The sequence below is a fragment of the Nuphar pumila genome, chromosome 12 (genome assembly GCF_984573655.1).
Source record: "Nuphar pumila chromosome 12, dmNupPumi1.hap1.1, whole genome shotgun sequence".
In the NCBI taxonomy this organism is placed as follows: Eukaryota; Viridiplantae; Streptophyta; class Magnoliopsida; order Nymphaeales; family Nymphaeaceae; genus Nuphar; species Nuphar pumila.
In genome coordinates, this window is record NC_143260.1 from 41,237,795 (window position 1) to 41,264,716 (window position 26,922).

Sequence of the window (26,922 nt, forward strand, 5' to 3'; positions counted from 1 at the left end):
GATTGCCACCCCTAGTTGTAAGTATGTGGTATAAATGCATCACATAATAAATTTATTTTATTATATACAACACTTTCATGCTTGCACACACCACTTAATTGTGGATATTTAGGACTGTTGTGATTGTAGTTCAGAGATCATGATGTGCATGATTTAAATGTATGAAATAGAAGTGTTTGTATGTTGCATCATTATGTGCACACACGCCACTTAGTTTGAGGACTGTTGTGACTGCAGTTCAGAAATTATGTTGAGCATGATTTAAATGTATGAGAATATAAGTGCTTTTATGCCACACCATTATGTGTACACACGGTACTTAGTTGTAGATATCTAGGACTGTTGTGACTGTAGTTCGGAGATCATGCTCGGTATGATTTGAATATATATGAATAGAAGTGTTTTTCTTATTATGGTTCAGGAGATCATGCATGTCATGATTTTAAATAGTGAAATATAGAGTGTGTTTGCTGCCGGTATATGTTTGCATTGTGTGAAATAAATGTTGCATGATTGATATAATTTACATGACTATTGTGAATGCTTGAATGAAATAATAATTTTGTAAAGTATGTCATGTATGTAAAGTATGAATCATGAATGTATGCTTTGAAATAAATAAATCATATGTCTGAAAATGAATAAGTTCTAGCATGTATCATATTTGTGTGTTGAATTATGATGTGACATGTATTATGTATAAGAAATTGAATCATCTATGATATATTTTATGCATAAAAACACATATGGTTGAATCATGCAAAAGGCATGTTATAACCGAATCATACATGAAAGCATGTTATAAATGAATCATGCATAAGAGCATGTGTAGATGAATCATGAGATGATAGGATCATGCATGAAAGCAAATATGAATGCCATGTAGTATGCATGAAAGCATAGTCACAAGGTGACATATAACATGCATGAGAGCATGTAAGATTAAGTCATGCATACGACATGAACTCTTTAGTCATGTGGGAGGACATGAACTATTGATATCATGCATGAGGGCATGAGAGAATTATTTTATGAGATAATAATACTTGAATGTTACCCATGACTTAATAATAAAGATAACCCTAGATCATGGGTCCATTTGAGGCACCAGTGAAGCCGGACTCTGAGAGATGACTGAATTTTATCCTAATCTCATGAGATAGCTAGGTTCATCTCGATCTTTTTGTCCTCCCATGAGAGGGAAGGATGGTACAAGCCTCATGGGATATTTTAAGTTTTTGAGGGTTGAAGGCGCCTCATGTCCTTGTCACATGGAGGTTAGAGGATAGGTCTACAAATGAATTCTAGGTGATAGTACCACAACTCTTCAGAGTTAGGAATACATGCCTAATTTTCGCTGGCGATTTTGGTTTTTTGTAGACCAAGACTTGGGACCATGGGTCCATTTTTTCAACCACTAGATTGCATGGTTTAATCACTCGGGAAAGAATCAGTTAAGCTATATGAGGACAAATAAAATATATAAAAAAATACTTTTATGGTTGTTTTTAGATGTCTATACCTCCTTTATACCAGATAGATCTAAATAAATAAGAGAAACAATGAATTACATTTTTAGAATCACTGCTATCATGTGCATAAATATATACATGTGAACATGTAGCGACTACTAAGGTTTGCATATGAATTTATATGTAAATGAAAAAGATATATTTATGGTCATATGATTGACCTATTGATGCAAGTCACAGACTTGTGTGATGCACATGAGGTGCTTGTGTGTGAAACACATAGGAAATATCAAGTTGGGGCATGTTCTTTATAGATCTTAATGTAAAAATGCATTAATGTTCTGAGAATGGACATGAGAATTGATAATTTAAAAAATGCATATCATAGTCATGAGTTGGACATGAGTATGCTCTTTTTAGGAAAAAGAATGTGAAAGTTTGCATTTTCATAAACTATTGTCTTATTGCACCTGAAAGCATGCGCATATCAAGTACGCTGAGATGGTTGAATGGGATTTTGACCTATTAGTTATATACATTTTTTTAAAAGCATATGCTATGTTTGTGAGAGACTCTCATGTCCTGAATTATTTGAGAAGCATGTGTGTGTGTTTCACGCTGGACACAGTCAAATGAGATTTGAGCTAATTATGGTTATGCAAATATATTTGAATTGTGTATTGTCATTCATTTATGTGAATACCTACCATGGATATAAATGCATGTAATCTTTAATGCCATGGATGAGAATAAATGCAAATTTTGAATGTTATGGATGCAATTTACATAATTATATATGCTATGAAATAAATGGTTATAAATGTGAATGGATGTTATGCAAATGTTTGGATGTGGATTCTCTTGACCTTCAATTTTTTAAATAATGAGAATCACACTTTGATTGTATAATTACAAACTTGATATATATTCTTCAAGTTTAGTTTTGGGTTTCATACGAGCTAGTGGTTGATGCCCTACAACATTACAGATAACCTCCTAGAGGACTGAGGCAAAATGCAGGTTGTTGCATTGGTGAATGCTCCACTCTTACCTAGTACGATCTCTAGGGAATCTAGAGCATTTTGATGGTTACAAACTTGTAATGAATTAACCATGTTATTTCTAAATCTTTATGTTTAAAGACTTATAATATTTTGGAATGTGAATATTTGTGAATTTTGTCTTTTCACTTATACAATGGTTGTGTATTTAATTTTAAAAATTTAAATATTTTTATAAATCCTCAATTGTCATCAACCTTAAATAAATTCTATCTTCCGCATTTTTCTACGTGTGAGGATCCTTAGAGTAATAACCACAACCGAGTTGTGTTTATAAATGATTATGTACTAGATCTGATATTAAAAGGCTAATATATGCTCGCGCTTGCGCTCAGGTAGACCGTCTAGTATTTGAAAAAGTTGAAATGTGATCATAAATGAACTCATTGACATATTACTCTTGAGAATCATACGAAACTTTATAACAAATAAAAAGTTTTAATTTTTTCTTAAAATTTTGGGTTTGAAAAGGTTTTAAAAAGGTTGGATTTTTTAGGGATGTTACATAGAGTCTCAAGCACTATTGCTCGAACCTATTTTACAATGATAAGGCTAGGGCGACCAAGTACGCTCGAGGGCTCAAGGATGAACTGAGGTACCAAGTGATAACCAACATGACATCGACCTTTTTTTATGTGATTGAGGAGGCTACTACTCTATCTAACGATTAGAAGAAATCCAGATGGACCAGTCCAAGAAGCTAGTGGGTAATGGTGAGCCCCACAAGCAACAATTTTTTGGTAAAAAGAAGTTCACCACACCTATCAAGAAGCATAAGCAACAGGTAGAAATTGGACAACAGAAGCTGAAGCTGACCTAACAGTGCCCAAAGTGTGGTCATTTCTATACTAGACAGACATGCCCTTGTGAAGGGAGTATTGGTCACTATTGTGGGAAGGCAGGACACTATGTCCAAGACTATCGCAAGAAGACAACAAACTAATCAAAAGTGGGGAGCATGGGGAGTTTAGCCTTAGTAGCAGTAGCAGAATAGGGTGGCCGACCATGTCTATGCCACCACAACGGATCCACTATAGAGAGGAGACTTGGTCCATAATATGGTATTTGTGGCTAGTCAAACCGCTATTGTATTGTTTGATTGTGGTGCAACTCACTCTTTTATTTCTGTGGTTTTTGCTAAACATTTGGGGCTGAAAATTAAACCATTGAACTATGCCTTAGATGTATACAACCCGGTTGGATTTAATTTGTTATGTGTAATATATATGTCATATGTAAACATAGAGTTACAGGGGCAGGACTTACCTCCCAACCTTGTCCTACTTGATATGACAGAGTATAACATCATATTAGGCATGGATTGGTTGTATGAGCATTATGCCAATGTTCTGTGTCAGAAAGGGAATGTTGTATTGTCTAGCCTAGGTGTTTTAGAGATGGAGTTGAGGATCCCTAGACCCATTCTGAAAGACCAAATCATCTCAACTTTGAAGGCTCAGAGGTGTTTGAAGAAAGGGTGCGCTATGTTTCTAGTTAGTGTAATCGAGGTTGAGTCTGCAACCCAGCCTATTGAGAGGCTAAAAATAGTCAATGAGCATGCCAATGTATTTCCAGAGGAGCTATCGGGACTTCCACCACACCGTGAAGTGAGATTTGGGAATGGCTTGATGCCTAAAACTATGTCAATTTTCACAACATTATATCGTATGGTGTTGACAAAGCTAGAGGAGCTGAAGAAGCAGTTGTAGGAGTTGATAGAATGGGAGTTTATTTGATCTAGTATTTTACTATGGGGAGCACCGATGGTTCGATGAGGTTATGCATCGAGTACAGAATGCTCAACCAAATCACCATTAAGAATAAATATTTGTTTGCCGCATATCGAGGACCTGTTTGATCAATTACAAAAAGCTAATGTATTCTCGAAGATCCATCTTTGATCGTGATACCATTAACTCAGAGTCAAAGATAATGATATCCCTAATATGACATTCAGGATGAGATATGGGCATTATGAGTTCATAGTGATGCCTTTCAGACTCACTAATGCACCAGCTACATTCATGGACTTGATGAATAAGAAATGTGGTTCTACCTAGATTCTTTCGTGATTGTTTTCATAGATGTTATCTTGGTTTATTTAGAGAGCAAGAAACAACATCGAGATCACTTGAGGATAGTGTTAGTAACACTTAGGAAACATAAGTTTTTGAAGTGTGAGTTTTGGCTTAAAAAAGTCATGTTCTTAGGCCATGTGATCTCAAAGGATGGTGTCTCCATGGACCCTGCTAATGTGAATACTTTTCCCACTAAACTCCTTGAGAAATGAATATGAAAATCTTATTTTTGAATTTTTATTAGATTCTAATAAGTAAATTTTAGATAATTTAATAGGTGAATGCAATATTGAATTGGGGGCAGCTAAAGAACATCAGAGATATTAGGAGCTTTCTTGGGTTGGCAGGCTACTATAGATGGTTTATATAAGACTTCTCACAGATTGCTTTGCCTGTGACCAAGCTCCTGAGGAAGGGAGTCAAGTTTAAGTGGAACAAAAAGTGCAAAAAAACTTTCACAATCCGAAGAAGAAGCTCACGACTGCTTCAATGTTGACTTTGCCATCCGGTCATTGAAGTTTTGTAGTTTACACTGATGTCTCAGGTAGAGGCCTAAGATGTGTCTTGATGCAGCATGAGAAGGTAATCACCTATGCATCTCGATAATTGAAGACTCATAAGAGGAACTATCCAACCCATGACCTGGAATTGGTTGTCATGGTATTTGCATTGAAGATATGGTAGCACTATTTATATGGGAAACGGTTTGAGGTATTCACATATCATAAGATTTTAAATTATATATTCTCAGAGAAGGAGATCAACATGTGACAAAAATAGTTCTTTCTTTTCCTTAAGGTATAAACTCAGAAAATCAAATTTAAAAGTTTTCATTCAAAATCTAGCTTAGCCTTTTGTAGTTGATCAAATAAATTCTCGATCTACGGCAATGGGTATTTATTCTTGATCGTGGCATGGTTCAATATCCTGTAATCAGTGCAAAGCCGCATAGAAGTGTCCTTTTTTGACAAACAGGACTGATGCTCCCCACAATAATACACTCGGTTGGATAAATCCTTTGTCCATCAGTTCTTGCAGTTGTTTCTTAAGCTTCTTGAGCTTAATCGACATCATACGATATGGAGATTTTGAGATTAGAGTCGTACCAGGCACCAATTCGATCATGAAATCAACTTCCCATGCCAAGTTAGTCTAGGTAGCTCATTAGGAAATACGTCCTTGAATTCTCACACCACATCTACTTCCTCTAAAGGAGTCATCTTGGGTTCAATTAGAAAAACATTAGCCATAAAAGCCCCACATCCTCTCTCCACCTTCCTCTGAGCCTTTAGAGCTGAGATCAATTTCGCTTTTCCTAAGTGTTTTCCTGCTTGATACTCTAGGATAGTCTGATCAGGGTGAACAAATTGGATTCGCCTCTCATGGCATGCCATACAAGCATAGTGCTCATATAACCAATCCATACCCATGATTACGTTATACCCGATCTTTGCTAAAATAATAAGGTTGGCTAGCAGGTTTTGTCCTGAAATCATTACCTCTATATCTGGCAAATAACTTCGAGCGATTGTCCTATCGCTCGAGGGTATAACAATTTTTAACATATAACCTAAAGTGACATAAGGCAAGTCTAGCATGCTAGCAAAATGTATAGCAATAAAAGAGTGTGTGACACCCGTATAAAAAAGTACTCTAGCACTATAGCTTGCGATAGGGATAGTACCTTTAGTCACATCTGCATCTTGCTCAAGCTTGGCTATAGTAGTGGCATAGATGCAACCTGTAGTCTTCTTCTTTCCCTGAAGTTGGCATTGTTGTTGAGGTTGTTCTCCAATGGTATGTCTCTCCTCATTATTCTTCCTTTGTGGCCACTCCTTGATGAAGTGACACATCTCTCTGCACTACAAGTAAGCTCTTATGTCTTGCAGACATAGCTTCCCTTCATGGGCCTAGTGGCACTTCAGACACCGATTGTCCCTCTGTTATTGATGCCTCTTGGCAGGTGGTGTGGACTTCTTCCTGTCAGACCTCTTCTTACCATTACTCCACTGTCCACCGGACTACTGATGTCATGACTTCTTCCATGGAGTCCTCTTACTCTCAGTCCAGTCATCCTCAAGCAGGGTAGCAACCTCAATGGCTTCGTTTAAGGTCCTCGACCCTCTCATGTAAGCCTTCATGCACAGAGCCAGCTTCAACCCATGGGCGAATTTCATGGCTCGTTCCTGGTCCGTCATGTACAGATTGAAACAATAGCGTGTCAGATTGTGGTAGCGGTTGATGTACTCTGCCAAGGTACCTTTCTGTTGCAGGTCTATGAATTCTTGCAGCTTCTTATCACAAGCGTACTTTAGAAAGTACAATGTGTTGAACACCTCTAAAAACTAGGCCCAGGTCACTAGTCCGTTATGAAACCTCACAGTATGGATGGTCTCTCACCACTTTTTCGCCTGCTCTGTCCGACTATAAGTCCTGAAATCCTCCTTCTAGGAACTTCAAAGAATCGAAAGTTGTGTTCGATCTCTCGAACCCAATTCTCAGCAACCTCTGGATATGCCTTCCCCTTGAAGGTCGGTGGTTCCATCTCCATGAATTTTTTATAGGACATACCCCCTCCAAATATTTGCCTATCCTGGGCAATCTGCTGTAGATTCACCTCCATGGCCTGTATTGTGGTCGCCTGTTGTCCAATAATCTCTGTGAGGTTGTTCAACATGTCCATGATGTTGTTGCACCTATTTTGCCACTCCATCTATCCAAGAAAGCAAATTACAATGAGTTCCTAGTTGTGTTCTAGGTTCTCCCATACACCCCATCGTGTAGTGATTCTATCTGAGGCTATGTTCTCAATCACACACAAGGTTATCAATCAACAATTCAAACAAGACAAATTTACGCTAGCCTACTAAGCTGGTACATACTTACAATGATATTGCACTATTGGGTGTGCCAGAATCCTCATATTCTTTCCTTGCATGCCGCATCACCCAGCTTACTCATTGCCTGAAAAATGATAAAAGTAGGGGGTCAAACCATGCCCCAGTAGGTAACACTCTACCATATAGACAAGGAAATAAATTTCAAACACGCAAAGTATGCAATTGATCATGTTATACATACAAAACTCAAAAATTAAGATTACATTCAACAAATATGAACATAAAGGTACATAAACCACATTACTTATTCTCTAATTTGGTACATGCACACAAGTTCATCAATAATTAAAATTATGCAACATTGCATACATTCGTTTCATATATCTCAATATAAAACATGCAAACAGGTGAACCAAGTGAACCTTATCTATAATGCATTGTTTCTCTTTTCTCGACTTGTAAGGGTACACTCTCTGGGACTCAAACTTTGATCTAACCAATCCGATAGGGTGTTCATTAGTTCATGTATTTTATTACCCCTATGAACTCAAAAGGATCTGCAAACACCCATTGGGTCAGTCCACAACCAAGAGACACTATAGTTGTCTAGAAAAATGATTCCCGCTCTGCAGAGTCGTGGATCTATCAACCTAGGCCTTATCATGTAGTCCTGGTTCTCTACGTTGATGATGGAGAATTGGAGAGATGTCTCGCTCTCCAAAATAAACATCTCTTTCCTCAATCATGTGTATTGCCAACCCTCTCTAAGGTAGACATTGGTTTGAATGAGTTACTTAGTGTTAATTAATTAGACTCATCAGTCAATTTGAGTGCCTCAGCACCAAGGGCCTTCTAACTCAAGCTTTCCTTAAGACGCTCCCACAAACACAAAACAACATATCCATTCAAATAAAGCTCTTGGTAACATATCTCCGTTCCAAGATATCCTTGAGTCAAACTCACAGTAACATATTTCCCTGGAAAGTACCCTTGAATTATACCTCCCTTGAGGTTTAAGACTGTATGTGCATGCATTACAATTATTCATAACATGGTACTTACGATTACCATAATGGTTCCACCGAACCTAGGCTCACTCTTGAGCCATGTGCGTGTAGGGTCCCTCACGACCCATGTTACATCCAACATGCTTTATATACATCTTTCAACACAATGCATGATGCTCATGTCTATAACATAAATCATTTATGCAATATTCATGCAAATTATCCTCATATATGGCTTATCTCATCATGATTCATTACAACAAAAAACATGGCATTCATCATAATCATCATGCATATACTTATCATGCTATTATATATCAATTTTACATATTTTATAGACTGTACATGAATTCATACATTGAGTATGTGTGTGTGAGCATGATAGACATTGAATCACATAGGTTCACAAAGCATACTTACAAACAGTAAATTGCAGAGATCATGATGCTATTATAGGCTCTGCCATGACTTATATAGAGCACCAACAGTCAATCAAAAATTCTGGGTAACACTACATGTGTCTTAACAACTCCAATTTACAGATCTAGAAAACCTCTTATATTTTTACAATATTAATTCTCGCACTGAAATTGGTTTTTCTGTCAATAGTTGTAAATGCATGACTCTATTCCATGAAGAAATAATGATTTGACATCTTTTCCAAAGGCTTATAATTTTATATATTTTTCTATTAAAGCCTTATATGTTACCTTTCAACAGTGTCTACTTTTGTTGTTAAACACTATGCCATTAATTTTAAACATATTCTAGACCGAACCCCTATCAAAAAAATTCATAGGTCCTAGTTTTCTGTATGTAATAGAAATTCACCAACTTGGATGAAGTTTTGCTACTAACTGGCAAGAATTACAATTTTCGCTTATTGTTCACGGGATCTACAAGATATCTAACAATATATACCAAAAAATCTGCCTAAAAATCTATAAGGGGGATTTATTGAAGTTTTTGTGGTAGAACATATCAAATATAGTTTTGTATATAGGCCAAATTTTCTAGTTCGTATCATAGAAACTATCACTCTCAAACAAACCACTTTTTGGCCAAACCCTATTTACTGAAACTTTATGTACAAGTACACATGACCCATGTAAAAGGATTTCATCAAACTCCAACTTGTTTGAGTGTTATGATTTTTCTACTGACATTACTCAATAAGGAAACACAAATTGCACATAGTTATTTTCTTAATTAAACTATTTATATAAAAAATTATATACAAAAATGTCTAATCATGGATTTCTAAGCATGGTATACTCTAAACTAGTAAACATGATATTATAACATAAAATAAAAATTGAATCATGCATTAAAACCTAATCATATTCATGTTCTTACCAAGATCTAAAACACATCTTTGGGAAAACACATTTTCATAACTTTTTATGAAATCTTACAAAACAAGTTTGATTCCAGATTTTACAAAAACCTTGTTCACATCATATGACATTGAATCATGCATTAGAATCCATAAACAATCATATAAAAATCGATTTGCATCTAACATTTAATACTACACGATTTCCCAAAACTGATTTTGGTAAAACCTTCAAACAACGCATATTTTCAAAGAAATCAATTTGAAGACAACCTAAAAAATTGTCTCTATCTCCACTTATTCTACTGCCACTACAACTGGCCTCGTCTCCTTCTTGTTCAAGTCAGGTGTTGAGGTTGGCAACAACCTCATCGTGAGCCAATGACTTACATTTCTTCACAAATGAGTCCCCCTCCCCCTCCTTTGATAATTCTAAGATAAGAGACAAATATTTGGCCACAATATTATCAACTTTTTTCACAGAATCAGCAGAACTTGTGGGCCAATGTGAAAATTTTAGTAGTTGATTTGTTGAAAGTATATACAATTGCTTGGATGAACGCATATTTCTACGTTGCTGATCATTGAAGTTATATTTTTGGTAGACAAGATTTGACAACCAAATTTTTGGTGCTAGAGCAAGATCCCTCTCTATTGGAGTGGCAAGCCTATTGTACATGTCAAGATAAGTCTCATGAAACACCATATAGTCATCAAATCCTTGAGGCCTGACGAGCTCATTCTGCCCTTTTATTTTCTTTTATCATGGCACTTGTAAATTGTGTATTTTTTTTGTTCTTATTTGGTGTCATCTCATAATAAAAAAACTTAATTACTACGATAACAACAATAAACTAGATAATATACATACAAAAACTAAAAATTTTGAGGAAACTCACTACACAACAAAGAAACCTAAAATAAACTGATTAAATTAAATAATATACATGCAAAAACAAGCCAACCGAGGGACATATCTTACACATACGACCAATTTTTAAAAAAAATGTTTTCACCAAAAAAACAACAATGAAAAACTATTTAATGAAAAACATAGTCATCAATATCTTCACTGAAAAAAACTTGGTTGAGGGACGTCGATGAAGTCACTGCTGATGGTTTTTACAAGAATACTCACTAGAGATTCACTAAAAAAATCGTGGTCTTCCACTGCCAGTGAACCGTTGTCAATGAACCGTTGAATATGAGGGATTTTTGCAAAGTCAACAGCCACCGGAATATTTGCATGAATGTCATTGAAATATCATCAAAAGGATTGGGGACCACAAGAAATCTAAGGTTGCGAAAAAAAGGCATCGAAATGCAAAAAAGGTGTTCAGAAACGAAGCGTTATTTATATGGGATGAAATTTTGCAAAACAAAATAAATTTTGCAGTACTTCACTTAAAGGATTTTTGCATCGTTCTTGGCGATACTCGTCATGAGTTTTGCAAGTGTTTTGGAATTTCACAATCTTTTTTGGAATATTACAACCTCATATGCTATTTTATTGACGAGATCTGTGTGTGTATTATTTTGGCGTTGTGACCTGCAAAAATCGAAAATTCACACCGACGAGAGATAAAAATGTTCAGAAAAATTGAGAACCTGTGAAATTATTCATTTGACGAATTTGGTAAAATTGCAGGGCATTTTTTTGGAAACACGTCATTTTTGTCGTACAATACTATCATTTTTCGATTTTCAAAACTACCATAAGAAACTCGCTTCCCAAAAATGTAAAGCTTGTGTTGCCCAATCTGAGAATGAAGTAAATGTTCTATCAGGTTAAAAGAATTTCTTTTAAGTAAAGATTACAAGTTTTAATTTTATTTTTGTTTCTGCTCGTTCTTATTGTTGCTTTTTACTTTCTGTTTCTTATGCTTTCTAAAATACTTCGTGCATCGAAGCATTTCTTAAACACTCTCTTCTCACTTCACATGCTTTATGCATCGCTTCTCACAGCCGCTTCTCACTCTGGTAACCATGCACTTGCCCACAATAACACATCAGGTCAACCCTCGAGCTAGAGTTGCTCAGTTCCATTCAAATTGACACCTCATGATATTAGTTAAGGCCAACTAGACTACCAACCAGCTTCAGTCATAGTTCATACCGCGTTGACTGAACTCTCAACCACCAACATCCTACCCCCAACCAGCAAAGCTCAAGAAGGGGATGCTCATTTCCCTTCAATTGAAGTCTCATAATACTAGAGCAAGTGCAGTCACTGCATCCACCAAGCTCAAGCCCACACAACCAACCACATTGATTCAATGCCCACGAACCGACTCCATTTGAGCGACATCATGTGGCGCTGACGTTGACCCGACTTTGGCACACAACCTGGATACATGCTGCACTTCACCGACCCGATCCACATGGTTCTGGTCCAATTGAATCCTACCTAACAAAGAAGGTGAGAAAATGACATCTAGAAACTGTACCACATACTGCAGCTACCTAATGGGTGGATAGGAGAAAGCATACCAGATCAATGCGATTTTGCCAGAATTCCTTTTATGGATCCATAGGTCAAACAACATCTATATCATATGGAAAGTCTCTCAATGGCCTTGTTTTTTCATAAAGTGCTGCCATGGATGTTGATTTTGGATCCAAATGCCCAAAGAATGGAGTAATGTGCTATTATGTCCAAATAAGGCATAAATGGTTCTTACTTGGTCTTGGATCCACCTAGAAATGAAAATCAACTTACGAAAATTTGGTTACTGGATTTGGATTGCTACTGCGGTTGAAAGCCTCCTTACAAATATCTGGTAATCCAATCCTGATTGAAGTCGTGAATGAGTTGGACCTCTTATTGGATCCATATCAGAATTCATGTTTGTGAAACCCTTGCCGGTTCCTAACAAGAAGCCTAAGTGGACTTGGGTTGGTCAAAAACCTGACTGAACCAATTAGGTAGTCTAACGACCTTAATGTACTTGGCTTACCTTCTCGGATGAGATGAGATTTAACGTCCATATACAACGGGTCCATTTCGAGTCTCTGACTTGGGCCTTAACTAGTTCTAGAAAAGACAATGAAAATCTGGGTTTATCTTGTTTCAGACCAATCTTGGTGCCGGTCCATCGAGATTGGCCCAGACCCGATGAAGGTCAAAAAAGTTGGTCAATAATTAACCGGTGATTAGTTGACCAATCCAATCTTAATCCTTTAGACCCCCAAAGCTGAGGGTACTTTTGTCATTTGAAAATTCAAGGCCTCATGGTGTGCTCTAAAAACCTGGACGTCCCTACCATCTACCAACAGGGACGGGTTCGGCTGGGTCAAAAGGGGCACGTGCTGGGTCACATAACTACCAGTCCAGCAGTTGACCGAGACACTTGGGGGGAGGTTGGGCCCCCAGTGGGGGACATTCCCACGTGCTAACGATTTTCATACCAACACTTCCAACCTCACCTAACTCTAAATATTAGGGTTTTTGGTCCCCAAACCTTTATCTGAGGCCCACCCTAATAAAGAGATTATTTAATGCAGGGAGCTAGAATGGCCTACCCAATAAATAGACCCATAAACTACCAATTAAAGGGTGGTTCTTTGTTTTTTTTTTAGTTTTGGCCTCTCTGATTAATTAAAGAATTAATTACTGTATTTAATCCACTCTCATTTTTTGGACAATGAGCAAAAGCAGGCCCCTGAGTGGAAATGTTGAACTTGACCAATCATTTTTATTTTCTTGTTACTGGAAGTATTGGCAAATCAAAAAAATTACTAAATAAATTATTTAAGAAATTTAATCAACTGGTAGATTTGTGGTTGGGTAGTGTGCATTACTTTATGAGAATCTAATTTTAGATTCTCTGGGATGTAATGTTGTGTATGTGCATGTGGGGAGGCTACTAGTTCTATTATTTCAGAAAAAGGAGCAGGCTTTCCTACTTCTTTATTCATGTCCACCATCTAATTTAGGTCTTCACATTGAGTGTCTAGATTAAGTTTTCTATTCTATTTTCCTTTTTTCTTTCCTCAAAACATATGGCATAAATTTTGTGTGAAACGACATGATTTTGTCAAGATAACTAAGAAAAAATCATTTTCTTCTTAAATTATTCGTGGAACATAGTTTATGAGTGAACTTTTTCAAAAAAAATGTATTAACTGTTCTCCTACCAAACAAGTGGACCCCCGTTGGTATGTTGTGTAACTGGTGGGGGGGCTGCCTAACCCCAGCTTGCCTATCGAAAAAAAAAAACTAGCGAAAACAATAGCAGTGTGTGTGTGGATGGGTGGTTGGGGGCATAATTCTTTTTAATAGCCAGAAACTCTCTCTCTCTCTCTCTCTCTCTCTCTCTCTCTCTCTATATATATATATATATATATATATATATATCGAGAAGGGTGTATTGTCCAACGCCCTTCATGTCCGACAATAGCACACATTTGCGCCACTGATCGCGATCATCTGCACACAAAAAATTTGAACCAAAAGGGGGCCTTAGTGTTATTTACTGCCGTTAAAGTCTCTTCAGTTATAATGTGTTTCTTAGAGTAATATTGAACCAAAAGGGGGTCATATATATGGGTAAACATTTCGTTGAGTCTCAACATATGAATGAGTTTTCTTTTTCATTTTTTTTATTATTTTGGTTTTTTTTCATGACACTAACCTTATATATGTGATTTACTAAGTTTGGTTAGTGGGGAACAGACTCTTGGATCATACGTAGGTACAATTTTGAGCATTGAAAAATCAATAGTCTACAGTGATATATTTTTTTGGCTTTGGTTTTATACATTAGTGTTTTTATGCTAGAAAACATGATACAAAAGCTGGTTCTGAGCATTTGGACCATGTTGAATTTATTTTGGGTCAACACTCTTATGATCTGTAGCTCTTTTGGAGGGTTAGCTTGACATGACTAAATATTACTTTTATATATATATATATATATATATATATATATATATATATATATAGAGAGAGAGAGAGAGAGAGAGAGAGAGAGAGAGTTTTCAGGTTGTTTTTTTTAAATTTAACCGCGTAGATGTGTGCGACATGGTCAATTTGCTAGGAAATGACACTTGGGTCATATTTTCTTATAAACGCATGATTTTTAAGCTTTAGATATTTATGAAAATTTTAGACCATTGATTTTTAAACCTTATAAAATAAAACATGTGCAACTCATCTGTATGGTCAGATTTAAGGAAAACATAAAAAACTTTTCAAAAGCCCCCATAGGCTGGAGTAGGCTAGAAAAGTGATCAGGCAGCTATCACCTTTTCACACACACGTGCACACACACACACACACATATATATATATATATATATATATATATATATATATATATATATATATATATATATATATGAGGGAGGACGGTCCACCCCTTCAAAATCTATATGTTAGATATGTTTCTTAGAAAATCTGATGGAAAAGTGACTTTCATAGTTGAAAACATATGATTAGGCTTTTGGATGAAATTTTTTTGATGTGATCCAAAAATCAATAGTTCTAAAATATATGAATTTTTTTATGTTATAAAATGTTACCTACACATCAAAAAACTTTGATGTCATATGTTTTCAACCATGAAAGTTATATTTATATTGTTAGATTTACCAAAAAAACATATATAACATACCCATTTTAAAAAAGATGACAAAAGGTAGACCATCTCTCTCTCTCTCTCTCTCTATATATATATATATATATATATATATATATATATATATATCACACCAAAGATCTCAACTTTGACAAAACAAAACCATCTTGGTAATAATCTTTGGTGGGCAAAGAGAGCTTTTTTTTGTTCTAAAAGTTGTACATGTACAGTCCTATTATCACTTGAGATGTATGATCTAAACTCTGAATAGTTAAAAAATGATAAATAGAATATGTAAACCAGCGAAATATATACACACATGAATCATCTTATCTGAAGATTAGACAGTTTTTATGTAACCCTAACACACCCATGGGGGAAGAAAGAGAGAGGATGTGTGTGTTAGGGTTACACATGAACCGTTCGATTTTAGATCGGACGGTTCCTATTGGTTTAACCAATATCCATATTTTAGTTATCCAACTAAAAGATACCCTGACAATACCAAAATCATTGTGATTATTATTTTATTTGAACTTGAAAAAGCAATTAGTTTTTTTGTATAGGCAAGGTAGGGTTAGGCGTTGGGATTTGAACTTGAAAAGGAAATTGTTACTTTAAAAAAGCTCCCTACGAAAACGTTTTATTTATTTGATCCAATATGGAACGGAACTTTTGCACTCTAGTACAGATATGTTATCATTACCCCCAAGGCATATTCAATATTTGTTCAGGGAGTTGCACATTGGGGTGAGGGGTATAAATGATCAAGTAGAGCAGTTGGTCAGTTCTATTTAATTAATTCCCACCGCACATCTCACTTGGGATATGTGAGAGTGAGACCTACGTGCACCACCAACAAGTGACGTGCGGCAGTGAAGAAACATGACTATTGATTTGGTTATATACAATTATCACCTTATCTGATCAAGGTTCAACTCTGGTTCATGTCATGCCTATCCACAAATCTCATCTAAAGTAAATCTATTTAAATTTTTTAAAAACATAAAAACTAATATCAAAATAAGCTAAAAATTAACTTTAATTTTTTTCAAAATTTTGCTGATAGGCATAAGCAATGAAATGCCAATTTCTTGTGATTTTAAGAGCTCTTCAAGTGTTGATCAGGACATCTTGTTTTTTGTGATATTTTAAAATATGATGTGATATTTATTACATGTTCCCAGCCTTTTCTAGGCCCAATTTGGGACTAGTTCCAAAGTTGAGACTGTAGAACAACACACCCATATAAAGAAATAATTTGTAAAAATTTTGATATTATTAATTGTTTTTTTTTATCAAGAAAATCTTACTTGTTTAAGTCACACGCCGTTGCTTCATTTATCAAGGGAAGAAAATTAATTTGATATGGTAGAAGTGAAGTGCAACAACGTCCATTCATAATATTAAATCAACAATATCATGGACACCCTGGGATGGTCTTAGCTCATCTGGGTCTTATTTCGTATCCTAGAGACGTTACAAATCCATGCGTTTGTGTGGATGGTCTTATATGCCCTGTCTTAATTATAGAGCTATGACCAACCGGTGCTCCGCTTGTTTGGTAGGAGCAGTCAGTGCACGTCACCGTGTTGTGTTGGGACGTTGCAACTTCGAAACCCTTAATGTTAATGTCTAGCTTGATTGTGCCCGTCCACAAGCAGGAGTCCTAGCCTCAGAGTTTTATGCTGCCGACACGATGACCGTAGGTATGGCAGGTTGAGCCAGCACGAGCAGGTCTTCGTGCTGGGTGCGGTTTCTTCTGGTTATAAATTCAAAGAGAAAAAAAAAGGATGAATGCATCCTTTGCAAGTGAGGCTATGAGCATGAACTTCATGTCTCTGAATATCAACTTCTAGAATAAAAACATTTGATCAGTTGATGAGTTTGGAAACGTTTCATGTTGTGCTTGTTCATGATGACTCATGACTTAAGACCCAATTTAGGTCCAATTGATTATCATGGGTTCAGATAGACAAGTAGGTGGTCGGTCGAAGGACTTGTTGAGTGTCATTGGCCCATATGCAGCCAAGCTCAGATTTGCAGAAAATGGTCAAAGTTGTCTGTGTGCACTTCAAAAGTTTCCTTACTCCCACCAGGTATCTAAAACAAAGCCTATTAAGTTCTAATGATCTCATATTAGGTCAACTTGACACATCTTGACTTGCAACGGGATGTCGAAACCATAATGGTCATTTCTTCTTTTTATAAAAATGGAAAAAGAACAAAGAAAAAGTTTTGCTTGTGTGATTATTATGCAGATGGACTCTAACAGGTGAAGTCTCAAGGAGCAAATGGAAGTATAGGAACTTGCCCATTTGGTGAACTGGACTCCCTATATATATGCAGTTGATCTTTTGGTGTCAATCTTTAGGTAACAAAATTTATGATCTAAATTCTAACTAAATGCAACGATTCTAGGTTAATGAACTAATGAATCTAACCTTACTTAAAAAAAAAAAAAAAAGAACTGACCTGCCACCATGCCTTGCAAGGGTGTGGAGGAATGTTCTAAAAATCGGTTCCAAGTAGCAGATTCGAATTGAACCGGGGGTGATATGGGACCCCCTGGAATCGCTCGTTTTTTTGTCAAATTGGCAGAATCGGGCCAATTCTACCCTCAATTGAGTCATTGCTGTAGTTGATCTGGCTTTTCTTAGTGGTGACCTTGTTATTAAAATTTAGTGCACTAAATGCAAACTTGTGCTTTCATAATGTGAAATAATAATTTAAAAAAATGAACTAAATCTTTCAATAGGAAAAGTACCAACACTTATATAACAATAATGGCAAGCTTATAGAAAAAACATGAAAAACAAAAAGCTGAAATATGCATAACAAAGAGCAGGTGACAAAACAAAAGATAGGATAAGCACTTTCTACAAATCAAGAGAACAAGCTTTTTTAAAAACGTTAAAACATGTCCTTGCCCTTTTATAAGAGACCTCCTTTTTTTCAGTTTTTGGGGGCATTTGAATCATTGTGCTTTAAAGAAGGGAATTAATAGAAAAATATTGGCTACATTTCATGTGGTACCCTCTAACTAAATCTGATACTAGTGGAGAAATAGGACTAGTGAAATGGGGGCGGGGCGGGGCCTTGTTTCTCCTCGGTGCACTGCCATCTCTAGAGAAGGATAGAGGATGGGACGGGACAGGGCAAGGCGGGGATTGAGGACGGGACGGGAGAAAGCGTAAGTCCATCCTGCATAGGTTTTGATTTTAGCCTTCAACCCTGCACAGTTTTTTATTTTAACCTCTATCCCTGTTTCATGTCCTTCATCCCCAATCCAACAGGGCAAGATGGGGTGGGCCCCGTTTCGGCCCAGTGTCCCTAGTTCCTATATAAAAATAAGATCTTTTAATAATGAAATTTTGATTTATGGTAAACGGCTGTATTTGTAGCCCTTAGAAAATCAACTTATATAATACAATTGAATGATTTAAAACATGTTTTTGATTAAATATACCATACAGATTAAAAAATCATGAAATGCCAAGTAATGAAATATTTCTACTAGTGTACAGTACACTCAAGAGCAGCCAATAGGTTCCCATAATTAACTACCAAATTAAAGTACTTAAAATTATCAGGGGAGTGTTAGGTAGTTTTTGAATGAAACCAGTGGAATTCCGGAACGACCCAGTCATTTTCTTACCGAAAGCATCAAGCTGGCTTGGCAACTCTCTCTCTTTAGGAGGGGAGGGGTTTTATTTCGAGTCAGAAGCGTTGGCAGTTAATAGCTGCTCTCTCTCTCTCTCTCTCTCTCTCTCTTCTCTCTTATCTGTCTCTCTCTCTAACTGAAGAAATCCAAACTCACGCATACCCCTTACTGTTTACAGAATAGCTGAGGAGGCCTTGCAAGTTGCAATACAGAGGTCTTCTTGGCTATCCCGATTCTTGGCTATCCCGAAGTTATGGGTAAGCCCCTAGAGTCCCAAGCTTGATGGTTGCGGACGTGGGGTTGAAATGGAAGGGAAGGAGGTGCAGAGGCTGATCGTCTCCAGACCCGTTGCTACCAGGCCGTCCTGCGCGGGTTTCAGGACCTTCACCGAGCTCCTCGCCGGAGCCATTAACGCCTCCCCGCCGAGGTCGTTACCGGAGGCAACCACCACCGTCGCCATCCGGCCGAAGACGGTGAGGCTAAAGTCCTTCGTGAAGCATTTCCCGGTTGATGGCGTTCAATCTCAGGTTGGTTCTGGGTATATTTTTGGTTTTTCATAGGTTTTGGGTTCTGGGGAATTTGTTTTTCTGTTTTTTTTGCGGGGGAAGGGGGGTTTGGGATGTTGGTTGCTTTTGGTTTTGTGGGTTATGTGTGGTTTTTTGGTGTTGGTTCTGGGTTCTGCTGTTAACTTGAGTCTCCTCTTTGCTTTTGTTTCTTGTGGGAATTTTGTAGGCTGTGGGTGCTGCACCTACAGCAGCTGCGACATCAGTAGCCCCCGTTCCCTCCTCCTCTGATAAGTCTTTGAAGGCTGAGGAAAGACCCAATGTTGTTTACAAGCCATTGGCAAAGCTTGTTTCAAGGACCACTGTATCTCTCTTGGCTAATCTGGTGAGCTTGATTTGTTTCGTCCTCATTTTTGTGTTTTTGTTTATTTATAGAATTACATCCAGTGGTTGCATCATGCGTGCACGCAGCACTTACAACTTCACTGTTGAGCAAATAGCAAGTAGCAACTCACAATATATCCAGCACGGATAATCTAAAGTTCTGAGGAAGAGAAGAAAACAGAAAGCTACCGCCAGTTGTGTCTAATGTTATATTCCACCATGGACTATCAGGCTTTGTTTGGCCTCCTTTTGTTTACGGGGATTTTTGACAAGCTAAAATGCAGGGTTGACAAGTTTGGAAATTGTTATTCAGTAAAAAAGTGGAAAAAAAGACTTCAATATATAATACAAATTGAGGAACTTAAAAAAATGTAAAGTTAATGTGGTTTTAAGGAGACACTGTTGTCATGTCACGATTATTCTAGATTGTTGGACAATGTTTCGTTCATGTACTTTGCTAGTCTACTGTTTGGTTATTGTTTGAGTCCACCCATTCTAACTCATGAATTACATCTGTGAATTTCTGCTAATTTCCATGGAAGAGAGGAGAATGGCATGTTCCGCTTTTGTTGTGTTATACATTATTCCAAAAGCTTTCTTCTTTAGCTACTGTTTTGAACTGCAGCTTGGTGCTATCAATCTAATATACTCTTCAGATAATGGCTATGTGATTTAGAAAAACATAATTTTTTTCAAGAATTCCTAGTTGTTGGTTAGTGGGATTAAAGGCTGAATCTTTATTCTTAACAGGGGAACTTTGATCACAACCGTCAACCACCACCTTCCTATGCAGCTCCTAAGCCAACCCAATCTCAGTTGGACAAAGGGCAGGAGATTGCATCTCCAAAACCGGCCCTGCAGAAAAATGATCAGAATAGTACAATTATGCCTCCTGTGACCAGCGGAGATAGACTTTCTTTTGATGGGTACAACTGGAGAAAGTATGGACAGAAGCAAGTGAAAGGAAGTGAGTATCCACGTAGTTATTATAAGTGCACACATCCAAACTGCCCTGTGAAGAAGATGGTGGAGAGGTCTTTTGATGGGAAGATAGCAGAGATTGTGTACAAGGGTGAGCACAATCATCCAAAGCTGCAGCCTCCCAAGCGTGTTTCATCAGAGAGTCAGGGACAGACTCATGTGTCTCAAGGAGCTGGCCGAGATAGTTGTTATCCACAGTCGAGTGAACCCTGTGGTATGAAAAATGCAGAGAATGATGGCAATGTGGAGAAGCAGAATGAGACACTTTCATTAGCAAATGCCTATAAGAATCATGGGAAACTAGCATTGTCACATGATCCAATGAATAATCCACATAATACAGCTAGTGCAAGCCATGAAAACTCTGGCGGACTAAGTGAGGAATGTGAGGTGGGAAGCAGAGGAGAAGATGGTAATGATGAGGAACCTGTGAGTAAGCGAAGGTGAGAGTCATAGGCCCATTGAAGCAGACTTTTTTGAGATGACCACTAATTTTCTCGAGTTTTAAGGAAAGTATCCTGGTGACCTGTTTCTGTTCTGTACCATGTTAAGCTAACAGACCCAACTATGTCTACTCATCAGTTAGCCCAATGATATTTCCTTGAGTCACTACCACAATTTCTGGCTCAATTTCTACTCAATTGACTATATTTCTTGCACAGATAAAGGCTTGCTATTCACGCAAAAGCTTTTGCCGCTTTTCAATAAGACTTTGATCAGTGAGGTGACATTTACTTGAAAAGAACAGTTTTAGTTTTTCTTTTCATGAAGTTTGAAAGGATTCTTTAAATCAAGTTTTCTTGATCTATTTATGTTTCAGAAGCTGAGTTGTTTCTGAAACTTTTGTGCTTTCAGAAAATTAGAAAAGCTCACTTGCAAAAAAGGATGTGTAAAATGGTTCGAATGGAAAATCTTTTTTCTCCATATCTTAGAATATTATTCTTTTTTCCTTTTTCCCTGATAGACAAGCTGGAGTTGGGCGTATCCCTGACAGTGCATTAATAATAGACTAAAAATATATTATACCTCATTTGCGGTCATAAACCAGTCTGGTGTGCCAAAGTTGCTGACTTCCTAGCGACACGGTTACAGGATTTAGAAACCAGGCATACAAAATGAATGGTCATTTCAGAGTTCTTATATTTCAGTCCTACATAGACACACTCAAACACAGTTTTATTCTTTTTTTTTTCATCCTTTTATGTGAGATTTTCTGTTGGAGTTAACCTCATTTGTGGTTTTTCACTGTGATGCTCCCATTCAGGAAGAAAGATAAGAAAATTAGTGAAGTTGGTGTAGTGCAAGACCCCCACGTCATGGTGCAAACTACTGCAGAATCTGAAATTTTGGAGGATGGGTTTCGTTGGCGAAAATATGGGCAGAAGGTGGTGAAAGGGAACCCATATCCCAGGTAATTTTTCTATTCTTGCTTTGGATAATTTTGGGTGAATTAGATCAGAGTTCAGGGAACCGTTTCAGATTGCGCATCTATTCTGTTGCTCTGGGTATATTTAGGAGGCTGATGATGAATGGAAAGGGCTTTGTTTGATAAGCTGATCAACGCACCACAAAATTATATGACCTATGGTGTTGAAACTTTGAATCAGTTACTGACTCTGGGCAGTAGCCCTTTCATGATTATGCAACTCTTTTTAGAATTTGATTCTAGCCATTAACGGAAATTTTAGTAGCTCTCTCACACCCGAACATCCATACACTAGAACTTTGTTTTAATTTTGTTCAAAATTGATGAATACAAGACCTTGTTTTATCAGTATTTGTGTCATACAGTTGCTCTTGGGGGGGGGGGGGGGGGAGCAGTGGTGATTGAATATAACGTCATATGCAATGGCATTAACTGCTCTTGTTGCTGACTGGAATGTGTGTGTGTGTGTGTGTGGTACATGGCCATGCATGCCCCCTCCTGCCCCATGTATGTATGACATGACAAACTATCATTGTATATGTCAGAGAGAGAGTCCTCTTTCCAGTGATCTGTTCCCCATCTTTAGAAACTACGTAGTATCACTGCAGGCTTTGAGTTTGTGTTGCTCACATAAATGATCTGGTCTTTGCAGAAGCTATTACAGGTGTACCAATCTGAGGTGCAATGTTCGGAAGCATGTAGAGAGGTCGTCCGTTGACCCTGGTGCATTCATTACAACCTATGAGGGGAAGCACAACCACGAAATACCAGGCTCTCGAAACTCCATCCTTGATGTTTCAGACTCTGATGCACAGGCTCCCAGTGAAGCCAAACATTGAGAAGAGGTTAGACCATCCTGGTAAACAAATAACACTCCCAATAATGCAACATGGGAAGGTAATTGTAGCGCAATTGTATTACCAAGTGCTTTAAGAGACACGATGCTCTAAAAATTTCATTCCATATTTTCCCAGTAGCTGTTGTGGCCAGAGTAGTTCCCTGATTTATTTTATGTAATTTTTCTCTAATTGGTTATGTCAATGTCTTGATGTGCTTGCATGTCTGAGTTTTTGCTCTCTTGTGGAGTGCTCGTTAATTTTTCCCGCTTGACACACGGGTCTTTCACACTGGAGATACTATTGTCTCTACCTTTATATATATATATATATATATATATATATATATATATATATATATATATATATATATATATATATATATATATATATATAGAGAGAGAGAGAGAGAGAGAGAGAGAGAGAGAGAGAGAGTATGCTAACTTGGCTGAGTGACACTGTAATAGTACCAGGCATTGCCTCTTTAAGATCTTCACAGTTTTTAACCATAGCGACAAATCGTTTTAAATGGCCAAAATATTGCAATAGTTTCGAAAATGTCATGATATCATTTTTTTCCATGAGGAATGGGGAAACCAACCCTGGGATCATAGACCTAGTGGCCGCCATACTTATGGTCACTTTCACAATGGCGTAAACTTGTGGCACACCCCTTACTCCAGGGAGAAAATGTCATATCGTTGTAACAAGGATTTACCTTTTGTATGGTCTATATCTCAAGAAAAAAATAGGTTATTTTATTTATATATTTTTTTGTTTTGCTTCTTTTTACATATTTTTGTTCTTATTTGCCAAGAGAACTAGAGAAAAACAAAAAAAGTTTAGTGATTTCAAAAGTGCACTTAAAAGAAAAATACACTTAAACTTTGAAATGGTTAATTAAAAAAGCCCACGGTTCACTTCCCTTAAAGTTGGGATTAAGTTTGTATTGAAATCACCATTTTACAAGTGCAGGTGGTAAACCTATAATGTGATGACTGATCACCCTTCGAAACAAGGCAATAAACAACCAATCGGACCAATAGAAGGGAACAAAAGTGCAGCAGCGAAAAGAGACCCATAACAATAGGATCACGCTGCCACCAGAGAGAGAGAGAGAGAGAGAGAGAGAAGAACTGTCGTTAGAACTGGATATGCTGGATTAGTAGAAAACTAGCAAACCAGATACCGGACTATTGAAATATTATTTGACATTGAACTTGTGATATCTGCAAGTTCTTTGATATTCTTGGTCATTGTGTTCCACAAAAACCTAAAGAAAGAGAAATAGCTTTTTTATCCACAGAGGGAGAGAGCTTTGTGGCTGTTGAGGGACGGAAAGAGCAGTTTTTGCTGGGTGTTGTAATGGATGAGAGAAGTGGAAAGATGGGATGATAGGAAAGCTAAAAAGAGGGAGGTTTGAGGATAGATTTGTACATTTGGCATGTTAACTCAATGTGGGTTAGTAATAACCCAAGTTAAATGGATGGAAATGTGCTTTTAATCAACTGTTGAAAAAGTTTATCATAAAAAAATTTGTTCAAAAAGTTGGGAGTATTTTTAACAATCTCCAAAAGTTAGGTTTGGTTTCCATTGTTGCTCAAACATTAGATGTGTTTTTGAAAATTTCCTAAAATTTTAATTTCTGACGAGAATATTTGGCTGCCTATATTTTGACGTCTTAGACTTTTGCGTGTGTTTGCAACAGGAAGATTATGCCATAGACTTATGTTTTTCCAGAACTGAATAATCGAAGTTTAAAGAATTTGAAATTCTTGAGTTGAACACAATAGTTTTGATTTTGTGCGTGTTTGTGTTCGTCTGCCCATGCACACGATCAGAGGCTGTCACAGGGACACAGAAAAGGACGCGGTGCATGCCGTCTTTGTGGAATTTTCCATTACGAATAATATGTAAGAGGACACGACACGAGAGTGAATTTGGGCATCCCTGATCACATAGATCATAGGCCAAGTAGGTCAAGTTTCAATGGTCTCACTAGTTAAAGAAGTGGAGAAAGAAGGAAGAAGAGGAGAGTGGAGAGTGTGACCAGCCCTCACTCTTTCCCAAAATGTAAATGAGAGGAGACCCTCCCTTACAAATGCTTAAAAAGGATTTTTTTGAGCTCTACGATGGATGATGGAGAGGCTTTGTGGGAGGGATGAAGGGTTAAGCCCAATCAAACCCTGCACAAAGGTACACTCCACCTCAAGTTTGCAGCTCTAACACAAGAAAGAAAAGATCCTTTCTCCCGAGCAACCTCTTTGCATGGGTTGCACATAAAAACATGCATGGCTTTTTCCCTCCACATCTCGTACAAAATTTTAAAAAGAGCCAATAAAGTGGTGGGGTGTCCCTATCATGTGGGCTCCACACACCTCTACACTGCCACAACCATAAAAAAATCCTCAAAAAAGGATTGGAGCTCGACCTACTATACAGTTGGGTCAGCCCAAACAGTTAAAAAAAAATCGCAGCTAAAAAAAAATGCCCAAATATATTTATTTAAATTTTTTATAAATATAACTTGGTTATATTTTGAACTTCAATAATAATAGTCTACTCTCTTATTAGGCTCTTCATTGGATCCAACTGACGGGATCCGCAACAATCTTGAAATATGGTAACTTAGCTTAGCTAAATTATCTCTTAATAAAAATTTTATGTCTACTTTCAAATAAATTTTGTAAAAATCTTTAATTCACAACAAATCATAACATGTAGAAAATCTAAGATCTTACACAAAGATTAATTATTTTCAATCAATTAATCTACTAGTTAAAACTCAAAAATTTATTGAATATTCAATCATCAATGCAAAAACACTTACAAGTTAATTTCTAAGGTTAATTGTATCATATCAAACCTAAACTGATAATTACACCTAGAATTAACACCTATGTCAATTCTCATTGAAATGAAAAAGTAAGGCTTCTATTCAATAACACTACAACAAAGTAGTAGATTAGCGACGACCACATTCCGTCGCTACCATGGTTAGAGACGGATTAGCGACAACGAGGCGACAGTATGCTTACGTCGCGAATATTTCGACGCTAACTGGCGACGGAATTATTCTGTTGCCAGGTCCGTCGCTAATTGCGACAGAATAATGAGCGCTATATTCCGTCGCCAATCCGCCGGTACTAAACGGCGACTGCGGCTTGGCGACGGATTTAATTCCGTCGCTACGCCGTCGCTAGATTAATATGAATAGCGACGGATGGTTCCGTCGCTAATCCGTCGCAAACACGAAAAAAATAAAAAAAAAATTATTTGAAAATTAATTACCGAGAACTGTACAATTTCTATTTCCTATACAATTTATATTTCCTGTAAATAAAAAACAAACCACACAAAAAAATTCATATAACAAGTATCTACAATAATTAATCGTTCCACCTTAAAATTAAGAAGTTTAATTATTTACAATTCAACAATTACAATTAGGAAAAATAAAAAAAATAGAACTTCTTCAACACAGTCCTCTAATCATCGCCAAGATTTTGTGCGTCTTCTTGTTCATTGTCTTTATCTGTCCCTTCAGCTCCACTACCCTGATTATCGCTAGCAGCCTACACAAGAAAAGAACAGTCAGTATTGATAAACAAAATATAATGAAATAAATTACACACTATATGCGATTCTATCATGTGCTCATGTGTGATCTAAGGCAATAAAAAAACTCTATATGTGATTCTATCATGCTCATATGTATGCTAAGACAGTCAAAAAATTGAATATGTGATTATAGC

The 26,922-nt window shown here is 37.0% G+C and overlaps 1 protein-coding gene across 1 annotated transcript; it reads left to right on the forward strand.

The window, feature by feature from the left end:
• Window positions 1–19,095: 19,095 nt before the first annotated feature.
• LOC149820830 (WRKY transcription factor 44-like) lies at window positions 19,096–23,363 on the forward strand. Its single transcript, XM_089983904.1, has 5 exons — window positions 19,096–19,564; window positions 19,770–19,925; window positions 20,675–21,348; window positions 22,170–22,316; window positions 22,984–23,363. Exons 1-5 carry the CDS (start codon window positions 19,343–19,345, stop codon window positions 23,168–23,170), a joined length of 1,386 nt encoding a protein of 461 aa, XP_089840030.1. The 5' UTR covers window positions 19,096–19,342; the 3' UTR covers window positions 23,171–23,363.
• The last annotated feature ends 3,559 nt before the right edge of the window (window positions 23,364–26,922 follow it).